This window comes from Otolemur garnettii, unplaced genomic scaffold (genome assembly GCF_000181295.1).
Source record: "Otolemur garnettii isolate 467f Iridium unplaced genomic scaffold, OtoGar3 scaffold00001, whole genome shotgun sequence".
Lineage (NCBI taxonomy): Eukaryota > Metazoa > Chordata > Mammalia > Primates > Galagidae > Otolemur > Otolemur garnettii.
This window is the reverse complement of record NW_003852396.1, coordinates 36,520,657-36,532,922: the sequence shown is the minus strand read 5'-3', so window position 1 is coordinate 36,532,922 and position 12,266 is coordinate 36,520,657. Positions and strand designations below refer to the sequence as shown.

General features: G+C 36.5%; 1 protein-coding gene across 1 annotated transcript; it reads right to left on the bottom strand.

Annotated features, from left to right (window-relative positions):
- Nucleotides 1-5,302: 5,302 nt before the first annotated feature.
- Nucleotides 5,303-6,262, bottom strand: LOC100953287 (olfactory receptor 481-like). Its single transcript, XM_003781491.1, has one exon. The coding sequence runs from the start codon at nucleotides 6,260-6,262 to the stop codon at nucleotides 5,303-5,305; it is 960 nt and encodes a 319-aa protein (XP_003781539.1).
- Nucleotides 6,263-12,266: the final 6,004 nt, after the last annotated feature.

The following is a 12,266-nucleotide window of genomic DNA, read 5'->3' as shown; positions in this document are numbered from 1 at the left end:
ATGCAATATTATGGAACTATAAAAAGAATGAGGTTGATATACATGTATTCTACAAAATATTACAGAAAGTTACAGAAAATGCAAATGATATATTCTGGTTTTGAACCAGAACAGAATACCTATTTTTGTATTAAATAATAGCAAGATTTTTATATGGCTATTATTTCAAAATTATTATTTTAATTCCCATGATCTCTAACTAGTTCTCTTTCATTCCTACCTGTTCCTTGTGGGTTTGTTTGTTTTTGAGACAGAGTCTTGTTCTATATCCTGGGTAGAGTGCCATGGCATCATAGCTCACAGCAACCTCAAACATCTGGGCTAAATTGATCCTCTTTGCCTCAGCCTGCCAAGTAGCTGGGACTACAGGCACCCGCCACAATGCATGGCTAGTTTTTCTATTTTTACTAGAGATGAGGGTCTTACTCTTGCTCAGGTTGGTCATGAACTCCTGAGTTCAAGCAATCTACCCACCTCAGCTTCCCAAAGTGCTAGGATTACAGGCTAAGTTACCATGCCCAATTTCATTCCTACCTGTTCTTGTTGTATGGCATTTGTTTTTGTTTCATGAACTTGTGCAATCTCCTTTATCTCATTAAAAATTTTGATTATACCTATTATTATTTATATTATGAATAGTTTTTTCATTGGGTATAAATTCTTTCATCTTATTTCTCTTTCATGGATTATTTCTCAAGTGTTGTATGACTATTAGTTCTGAGCTCATCTTGGCTGCTGATCTTTTCTACTTCGTTAACCACAGCCTTTGCTTGTAGGAGAAAATGCACAAACAACAATGTTCCTTATAGATGGTGGCTAGGGCTGGAGAAGGGCAGGACCTGCAGTCAAGGAAGTGTGCTATCATGTGGTCTTCTGCCCTTAACTCCTGTCCTCCAGAGCACTGTTTAGGCCTGGAGAACACACCCCTATCATTGGTGCTGGGTCATTAGGAGGAGATGTGATAGAAGAGCTTATAAACTAGTCTAGCTGTTCCCACTAGAACACCACAACTAAACCATTTGTTGGTTGTCCTCATGTTCTTTCAGCTTCTGAAACATTTGTTAGTGAGCATTTCTGGTGTTCTGTTCTCTGTTTTTTGACTTTTTTTTTTTATGTTTTCCTTTCTTCTGATTGCACTCCCCCTGAGTTATTTTAGACACTTCTCATTGCTTTGGGAACACAAAGCATTTATTATTTAATATGTATGTTTGTGTATATGTGCACATGTGTATTTCTATAATTAGGTTTGCTGTTAGTTTGTGTATATAGATGATAAAATAATGAGATAATATACATAATGCATCAACACTATATATAATTTATTCGGTTCATTGTAGTGTTGAAGGTTATTACATATGCTCTGTTTTCTTAAACCTGAAGATTTTCACATACTAATGTATCATATATTTAAATACAGTTACATAATTATAAAGAAAAGGCATTGAAAGAGAAATACTAAACTGGTAATACGATTTTCCCTCCACAGGAGTTGATTTATAATTGGTTGATTAGAAATGCAGAGATATATGTTTCTACTTTATAAATCTGTATGTAGAATAAACATGTATGTCTAAAAGTTTCTTGATGTGTGCTCAGTCTTTTAACTTATCCCTAAAGTTTGCTAACTTAAATTATAACTGAGCATGAAATAATTTATATTTTTTTAATTGTTGTAAAATTCTGCATAAGTTTATGTCAAAACCAATTTATTTCTTTGTCATTTATCACTCATTTGCGTGGTTTATGTTTTTTCTCCTTCTTTTTAGTCATGTCTTTTCTATTAGTCAGGTTTTTTCTATTAGTCAAAACATGCTTAAACAATGTGGCTTTTCTCAGAATAACACTCTTTCCAATAAGACACATGTGCTTAGTAAAATCAAAGACCAAAAATGTTTGAAAGCACTACAAATCAACCAAAGCCATAAGGCTCTGAGGCACCAATATCTTGGTAAAAGAGAAATACAAATTGAAGCGAACTTGAGAGTCTCTTGTCACATTTCTTCTCAAAACATTTGTTAATAAGTAGCTTAAGACTGAGAGACTATCAAAGCAGTGCCTCTGAGTTGATAGTCTCAGGGTTCAAGAAGGATAGAAACTAGAGTGTAATAATACTGTGGCTGGAAGAAGGGAACTAATTGACACCCCAGAGAAATGGAAATCACAGAGGACTGTCTTTTTGTCCTTAAGGCATTTGCAGATTCTGAAGCTGCACTAGGTGAAAGGCTGAGAAAATTATGAAGTAATATCAATGAGACAATAGATATGTATATTAATAATTAGAGATTTAAGCAGTTTTATGAATCTAAGGATATAAAAATTAGATTTTAGAACCTGTCAAAGAAAAAAGGCTCTTGTGAAAACATTAAGCATTTGATTGAGATTTCCTGAAAGGATCTCAGTTCAGTAGAGAGGTCAAATCTATAAAATATATATATATATGCATATATATATATTATGTATATATAATTTTATTTATATATACATTTATAATATTATTTTATATATATAAAATTTTAGGACTGATAAAAGCAATAATTGAAACTGAGAATTCAACATATGAATTGAACAGTGGATGAGACATGATAAAAATTAGAGAACTAGAACAAAGGTCATTAGAAATTATATATGGAAACATGAAGATAAAAATATTAGTACATAAGAAAGAGAAAAAAGCATAAGAGATATAGAAGTTTGTTTAGAATTCTAACGTGCATGCAGTTTGAGTTCTAAAAGTAAAGTATAGTAAATAATGAAAAACAAATATATATATGCACATGAGAAATTAATATAAATTTAGAATTTAGAAATAAGGAATTTAGAGGAACTAAAATAAATCAAGTCATAGATTCAATAAATACCACTAAAGGCCAGGCACGGTGGCTCACACCTGTAATCCTACCATTCTGGGAGGCTGAGGTGGACAGATTGAACTCAGGAGTTAGAGACCAGCCTAAGCAGGAGTGAAACTCTGCCTCATTATTTCTAAACATGATAATAATACTGTACAAAGGAGGCCAAAAAATAGAAAAACTAGCTGAACATTGTGGCAGGTAGTAAAAGTCCCAGCTACTAGAGAGGCTGAGACAAGAGGATAGCTGGAACCCGGGAGTTAGAAGTTGCTATGAGCTATGACGCATAGTAAGTATATTCTCTTTTTTAATCTTCTTTTTTATCAACACAATTTAAATGTGCCTGGAAGTTTAACAACAGGTCCAAGTGTGCTGTGAGATAAAAACAGTTGAAAAACACTGCTCTAGAAGAAAACATGTGATAATATCATCATGACCATGGATTAGGCAAAGATTTCTTGAAGTTATCACCAAAATGATAAAAAAAAGATTGTTAAATTAGATTCATTAAAGTTAAAAACTTTTCTTCAGGCCAGGCACAGTGGCTTCTGCCTGTAATCCTATCACTCTGGGAGGCTGAAGACAGAGGATCCCTTAAGCTCCAGAGTCTGAGACCAGTCTGTGCAAGAGCAAGACCCCTTCTTTACTAAAAATAGAAAAAAAAAAAAAAAAACAGCGGAGTATTATGGCAGGTGCCTCTAGTCCCTGCTACATGGGAGGATGAGACAAGAGGATCACTTGAGCTCCAGAGTCTGAGGTTGCTGTGAGCAAAGGTGATTTCACAGTACTCTAGCCTGGGCAACAGAATGAGATTCTGCCAGAAAGAAAGAAAGAAAGAAAGAAAGGGGGGGGGGAGAAGGAAAGAAAGAAAGAAAGAGAAAAGGAAAACATTTTAGAAAAAAAGAAAAAAGAAAAACTTTTGTTCATCAAAGCATGCAATTAGAGTATTGAGACAAACTTCAGAATAGAAGACCTTTAAAATATACAAATCTGACAAAAGATTCATAACATAGTAAGAAAAAATCAAGAAAAGTATCATATAAGAACAAAATTGGCTGAAGACTTTAAAAGATGTTACATAAAAGAGGATACATAGGCTCGGCACCTGTGATTCAAGTGGCTAAGGCACCAGCCACAATACACCTGAGATGGTGGATGTGAATCCAGCCCAGGCCCACCAAACAACAATGATGGCTGCAACTAAAAAATAGCCCCAGGCATTGTGGCAGGCACCTGTAGTCCCAGCCACTTGGGAGGTGGAGGCAGGAGAATCACTTGAGCCCAGGAGTTGGAGGTTGCTGTGGGCTGTGATGCCATGGCACTCTACCAAGGGCAACAGCTTAAGGCTCTGTGTCAAAAAAAGAGGATATATAGATGGCTGATGAATATATTTATTCAAATGCTCAACATAAAAGGTATAAAGTGATGAGATGAACACTGCCTGATTATTTCACTGTAAAAACTAGCATCTACCCCCTGAATTCTCTGGTGTCATCCTTTTCAATAATCATATGTAAATAATCAAATCCACCAGAGTGCTAGGACTTTTTTAAACTGGTACCTTCCATAGGTCATCTTTATATTCCTAACTGTTTGAAAAGAGTTATGCCTTTACCAATTTATACATAGTATGCCATGAACATTGAATTGGGTACCTAAAATAAAGAAATGACAATAGTGGCAACGAACACCTGGAAAGATATCACAAAGAATGGCAGCTGTGTTCTGGGCTTGCATTATCCTAGGTGTATCAGTTAATAATTTTATGACCTGGAAACACCAACTGGCTTGCTGAAAGAAAGCTCCACTGTGCCAGCCCCCTTTTCACCAGCACTCCCCAGGAGATTTCCATACTACTCCAAGGCTTGTCTGGTAGCCCTTAAAATTCCTTCAGTGTTATCTTGATTGAGTCTCCTGGTCACAAAATTGTGAAACAAATTATCTTGGTTGAGTTTAAGTCAGAAGGAAATAAAACTTTTTCAAGATGCCACTATTTCTAAGGATTATAACAATACAATACAAAAAGATCAAGTCTTCCAGAGAAAGTGACCTAGGATATCAATGCCATCATCAATTGCATTTCCATTGAATATATGATGCTTTCCAAGATGCTAATTTACAAGATGACATTGTTAAAGAATATACTACTGAACTTAAGTAAAAAAAAAAAATACTTTCTAATCATAGACTCCCTAATAATGGGCACAAGAAAGTAGAAGTAGAACTGTATTCTCCCAGTATTCTAATCCTAAAATATACACATTTAATTTGAACCCAGTAGATTTTCATGAAAATGATATATTTTATTTTGTGGTTCTATAAAATTCTAAAGTGGACAGCTGTAATCAATATACAAGCATTGTATATTTAAGATAATTCTTCACATAAAATAAGGCTAATGGACAACATAAACACCCACCACACATGTTCCCAAAACTATTGTTTTACAATTTCTAGACTCTCACTGGATTCCTTTCCAATGAGGAATGTATTCTTGCCATAAATTTCCTCATGGCCTCTTTCACCTCTTTGTTCCTCAGACTGTAGATCAGAGGGTTCAGCATGGGGATCACTACTGTATAGAACACAGACACTACTTTATTATGATCAGCTGAGTGGCTTGACTGTGGTACAACATAAACAAATGTAGCTGTCCCATAGAACAGAGTGACCGTAGTGAGGTGGGAAGTGCAGGTGGAGAAGGCCTTGTGTCTTCCCCCAGTGGAGTGCATGTTCAGGATCGAGTGGAGGATGTAGAGATATGACACAACTATGATAAACAGTGTGATTACAATGATTAACCCAGCTGAGATGGCAGGAGATATTTCAGCAATATAAATATGGGTACAAGAAAGCTTTACAAGTGGTGGGAGGTCGCAGAAGAAGTGGTTGATTCTATTTGGTCCACAGAAAGTCAAGCTCAATAAGCAGCCAGTGCATGATGAAGAATTTACACAACCACCCAGATAGGAAACAACCAATAAGTTGATGCAGACCCTGCGAGACATGTGTGTGGAGTAGAGAAGTGGGGAGCAGATGGCCAAGTAGCGATCATAGGCCATGGCAGCCAGCAGGAAGGCCTCGGCTGTCCCAAAGACAACATCAGAGCTAAGCTGGGCTATGCAGCCAGCAACAGGGATAGCTGTTCTCTCCCTTAGGAAACTCACAATCATGATAGGTGTGACCGATGTGGAATAGCCAATGTCCACAAAGGCCAAATGGCTGAGGAAGAGGTACATAGGGGTGTGAAGCTGAGGGCTTGTTTGAATTAACATGATTATGCTAATGTTGCCCAATATGGTAACAATATAGATTCCTAGAAAGACCACAAAGAAGACTGAACAAAGAGTAGGATCCTCTGTTAACCCCAAAATAATGAATTCTGTCACCATTGTGGTGTTACCAGTCTCCATCTTTCTTGGAATGGTACCTATTGAAATGAAAACCAGTGGATATAAGAATACATTAAATAATCTCATAATTAACATATTCATTTCAACATTCAGTTTACTAAAAATCCAAATGTAGATATCACTTTTGTCTAATGTTTACATGTCACAAAATGTTTCTAAACATCTTACATTAAGCATGATTTTTGAATATTAATGTCCATTATCCTAAAGCCACAGATACATTATAAATTATAATTCAAGTATATTAAACAGATTAGATGATGTTACACTGTTTGACAAAGATTTGTACCCGTATATTAATCTGAAATATAAAATAAATTACAAGCAATTAGGTTACATTGTTTGCATTTTCTAGGTAAAGTACAAGTTGTAATTGAGGCCTTCACCCAGGAGTGTGCCATATACCCTTACATTGTGCCCATTAGGTGAGAGTTTACTAAATACCCTCCTTTCAAACTCCTCACCAGAATTTAATTGTGTTTTTTTCTAGTGTGGACTTGTAGTTGTTCATCTACAATGGTGATTCTCAACCTGAGGGTCATGATCCACAGGAACTGTATTAAAGGGCTGCAGCATTAGGAATGTTAAGAACCACTGATCTACTAGTTTTATATTAGTATTGAGCACATTGGATAATAGCTTTTCCATCCTTCTGATACTTTATTAAAGAGAATGTTCTCCAACTCCATTCAGGTTAATACAAAAGATATAAAGTACCTATCTATTTATGGCTGAATATTATTCCATGGTATACAGCTACCACATTTTATTTTACCATTTCTGAGTTGATGAGCACTGGGTCATTTTCACATCTAGGTGATTGTGAATTGAGCTGCTATAAATATTCAGATGCAAATGTCCTATGGAAAAATGATTCCTTTCTTCTGGATAGATACCTAGTAATGGAATTCTGGGATCAAATGGAGCTACTTTTAGCTATTTGAGGATACTCTACACTTCTTCCCAAAAGGTCTATATTAGTTTGCAATCCCAACAGTGTACAAGTGTTCCCTTCTCTCCACACCTATGCCAGCATCTGAAGCTTTGAGACTTCATGATGTGGGCCATTCTCACTGGGGTTAGGTGATGTCTCAAGATGGTTTTGATTTGCATTTCTCTGATGATTAGGTGTAGGAGACGCCAACATCTGAGCAAGATGATCTGCAGCTGAGGCGTGGACCTCGGACCATTCCTCCACAGGAGTTCCTTGTGGGAGTAGCCCGTGCCCTCAGCAAGTAGTCATTGTTAATTACTCCCCTCACCTGTATCATTCCCTTTTAATAAAAGGCTGGTGCAGAGGTTGCTCGGGGCTACCCAGAAAGTAAAGGCTAGCCCGCCTTCCACAAGCTTGTACTTCTAATCTGCCTCTCGCCTGGTTCCTTCCTGTGCTAACCGAGACCAGGGCCATAGGAGCCCAACGGGTCACGACAATTAGGGACAGTGAGCAAGTGTTTATTGGCCATTCATTTGTCTTCTTCAGAGAAGGTTCTATTTATGTTTATTGCCCAGTGATAAATGGAATTGTTTGTTCTTTTCATGTTGATTAGTTTGAGTTCTTTGTAAATTCTGGATATTAGACTTTTGTCAGATTTGTGACATGCAATTATTTTCTGCCATTCTGAAGGTTGTCTGTTCACTTTATTTGTTGTGCCACCTAGCCGTGAAGAAACTTTTTAGTTTGATCATGTCTCATTTATTTATTTTTGGTGTTGCTGTCATTGCCAAGGGGGTCTTGTTCACAAAATCTTTTCCCAGGCTGATATTATAAAGAGTTTTCCCACTCTTTCTTCTAGAGTTTTTAATCATTTCATCTCTTAAATTTAAATATTTTATCCAACATGAGTTAATTTTTGTAAGTGGTAAGAGATGAGGGTCCAGTTTCAGTCTTTCACATGTGGCTAACCAGTTCTCCCAGCACTATTAAATAGGATTTTTTTCCCTAGTGCATGCTTTTATCTGATTTATCAAAGATCAGATGGCAATATATAACTGTGTTCATCTCTAGATTCTCTATTCTATTTCATAGACCTATATGTCTATTTTTGTGCCAGTACCATGCTATTTAAATCACTATAGACTTGTAGTATAAACTGAACTCTGGTAACGTGATGCCTCCAAATTAGTTTTTATTTCTTAGAATGGCATTGGCTGTTCAGGGATTTTTCTGGTTCCATATGAAACCAAGTACTATTATTTCAAGTTTTTCAACAGTATGACATTGGTGCTTTAATGGGGACTGCATTAAATCCATAGATCACTTTAGGAAGTATGGATGTTTTAACAATGTTGATTCTTTCCAGTCACAAGCATGATTTTTTTTTATTTGTTAAAGTATTCTGCTATTTATTTTTTCAATATTTAGTAATTCCCTTTGAAGAGATCCTTCACATCATTTGTTAGATATATTCCCTAGTATTTCATTTGCTTTGACGTTACAGTGTAATGTATTGTGTCTTTGAGTTGAACTCAGCATAATCTTATACCTAGAAGACCCCAGGGGGTCAAACACAAGACTCCTGGAAGTGATCAAGAAGTACTGTAACATCTTGGGGTATAAAATCAATGTCTACAAATCAGTAGCCTTCATATACACCATTAACAGTCAAGCTGAAAACAAGGTATTTTGAGAAGCGAAACTACTGAATAAGCAAAAGAGATATAAGAAAATGGAATGAGAGTGTATATTTTCACGTATGAGTTTTATAAAAAAACAAAATTAGAAAAGATAAGTAAGAGGCAGTTTTTGAAAATAGATAATGGCTGATAAAACACAAGTAGGGTTATAAAGAGATATCTTCATATAGTAAAACTGAAACAATGCCAAATGTAAAGAAAAAACACTTGAGTTAGCTGATAATAATATATAATTACCTATGAAGGCATTAAAATTAGACAGCAAACTCTGCATCAACAATAGAAGCCAGGCTAAGTGCCTGTGGCTCAAGTGGCTAAGGTGCCAGCCACATACACCTAAACTAGTGGGGTAAATCGAGCCCAGGCTCGCCAAACAATGATGGCTGCAACCAAAAAATAGCCAGGCTTTGTGGCAGGCACCTGTAGTCCCAACTACTTGGGAGGCGGAGGCTGGAGAATCACTTGAGCCTAGGAGTTGGAGATTGCTGTGAGCTGTGATGTCACAGCACTCTACCCAGGGCGACAGCTTGAGGCTCTGTCTCAAAAAAAGAAAAACAATAGAAGCCAGAAAACACTGAAGTAATAAAAGTAATAAATTAAAACTTAAAAAGCTTAAGAGAAAATAATGTTCTCATAATGGGCAGCAAGACAAGCTAACTGCCATCATCTAGAGACATTTGTCAATATCTAATTCAGTATGAGAATAGATGGAAAGAAAAAATTATAATGTTTACCACAAATGGAACATCACCACAACTTCTAAATAAGTAAAAAAAGGACGAGGAGGAAGATCTTTATACACAAGGAGTAGTATGTAAATATATTGGCAAATATATGGATAAGTATAAACAAACATTGATTATATAACAATAACAGTTATTAATTTGGGAGGTACACAATACCAAATTAAACTTCCGATTTCTGGTCTAGTCTGTCAGAAGTCTGGAAGTCACCACTTGATTCTAACAAGTAAAAAGCTGGACAAACTGAAAAAAATCAACTCTTCTTTACTTTTGTCAGAAAACTGAGGTCACAGGACCAACTACCATCCCCCAAATTGGAGATACAGGAAGATTCATGAGCAGAAACCACTGTAGGAACCAGTACTAGCATGGAAAAACCTAAAGTGCAACTGATGAATTGCTGGAGGCTTAGTGGACAAGTCAGAGAAACTTCAGGGATGCCCCTTACAGGGGAGCCATCGCAGTTTGAGGAATTTTACCTCCAGGCACTCTCCCAGGTCCTCGAAGTAAATACTAGAGAAAAATTCCCTTAGGCTTACAATAGGTGGAGGAAAAAAATAATGATATTTATTATTTATTTACTTATTTATTTATGAACACTGTCACTTTATTCCTCAGGCTAGAGTGCTGTGGCAATAGCCTAGCTCAAAGCAACCTCACACTCCTGAGTCAAGCCACCTATTAACTCAGCCTTTTGAGAAAATAGAATAACAGCACCCACCACAATACCCAGCTAATTTTTCTATTTTTAGTAGAGATGAGGTCTTGCTCTTGCTCAGGCTAGTCTGGCCCTTATGATCTCAAATGATCTCTTCCTCTTGGTCTCCCAGAGTTCTAGGATTATAGGTGTGATCCTGTTGTAAACATGCCTGTTCTAAAATAACTATTTTTAAGTAGGCCAGGGAATTCTGTTCTTCTTTCCAAGGCCTGCCCTCAGAACTATTTTACCAGAGTCTAACCTATTTGGTTTATATCAGAGACTAACCTACCCAGCGGAAGAGAAATAGACAACTCCAGCCCTTTCCAGCCACCCTGTCTCATCCAGGGATGGGGGACTGAGAAGCACTAGAAAAATTCACAGTGCAGGGGCACAGGCTCACCACACACTGGGACCTAACTATAGCTCTACAGAACACTTCACAGCCCACACAGCTTGCTCCTACATTACTAAAGGCTTTTTTACTGCTGTTACATTATCCAGTTCATCATGTATGCTTTAAAAAAATTACATGACATACTATAAGGCATAAAACACAATTTGAAGAGATTGATCAAGTATCAGAACCAGAGTCATACACGTACATGGCTGGAATACTGAAATTATCAAACTTGAAATGTAATGTCAGGGACGTGTTCTACTATCCAGGGGCAAGATGCAAATAGATGGGGATGTTACACATGTATAGGGAAGTGGGTGCATGGGAACTTTTTGTACTTTCTGCTCAGTTTTGCATGAACCTAAATGTGCTCTGAAAAAACTGTTTATTACTTTCTTAAAATGAGAAAATGAAAATAATATGTAAAGGAGAAAGTGTTTTGAAAGAATTAGTTTTCCACTGCTTGCACAACAAATTACTACAAACCTACCTAGCAGCCCAAACAATACTCATTTATAATTTCACAGTTCTCTTGGTCAGAAATCTGGGTTGGCACATATGGTTCCTTTGCTCAGGTTCTGACAAGGCTGAAATCAAGGTGTCAGCCAGGCTGAGCTCTTACCCAAGGCTCTGAGAAATAGTCCATTTCTGAGCTGATTAAGGTTGTTGGCAGAATCCAGTCTGTTGTAGGGATAAGGTCTTCATTTCCTTTCTGATTATCAGCTTATGAGTGCCAAGGGCCACCTGTATGCCTAGTCAAATGGTCTCTCCATTTCCAAACAATAATACATCAAGACATTCTTATATTTCCTATCTCTCAATACTTTATCTGGTACCAGAAAAAGGGCTCTTCTCTTAAAGAGTCTGCCTGATTGGGTCAGGCTTATACAGATAATCTCCATGTTTTAAGATCAACTGATTTGGGACTTCAATTGCACATACAAAATCTCTTCACATCAGTATCTAGATAAGTGTTTAACTTAAAAATTAGGGAATAGGAATCTTGGGGGCCAGATTTAGAACTCTGCTACAAAGTTAAAGAATTCTAAAATTCTTATTTTGAGAGAAGGGTAAAGATATTTCGGAAAATCTATGAAGTATGTTAAAAGTTTGGAGATATATAAGAGAATAGAAGTTAAATAAATAATTTTCAAACTAGTATCAAAAATAAAAGGATTTTTAAAATTAATTTAATGCAATAGAAGCAAGAAATAGAAATCAAGGAGAGTAGATAGAAAGCAAATTAAAGGTTGGAAGCTTTGGCTTACACCTGTAATCCTAACACTCTGGGAGACCAAGCAGGAGGATTGCTTGAGCTCAGGAGTTTGCTGTTAGGGAGGCTGACACTGTGCACTCTAGCCTGGGCGGCAGAGTGAGATTCCATCTCCAGAAAAAAAAAAAAAAAAAAATGAAAATTCAGTAGAAAGAACAAAATTAAAAGGTCACAGTGGAAATCCAACTAAATCAGCAATACAAGTGTCTTGTCAAAAGAAAACAGGGTTCATGTTGGATTTAAAAATAAATTTTCTT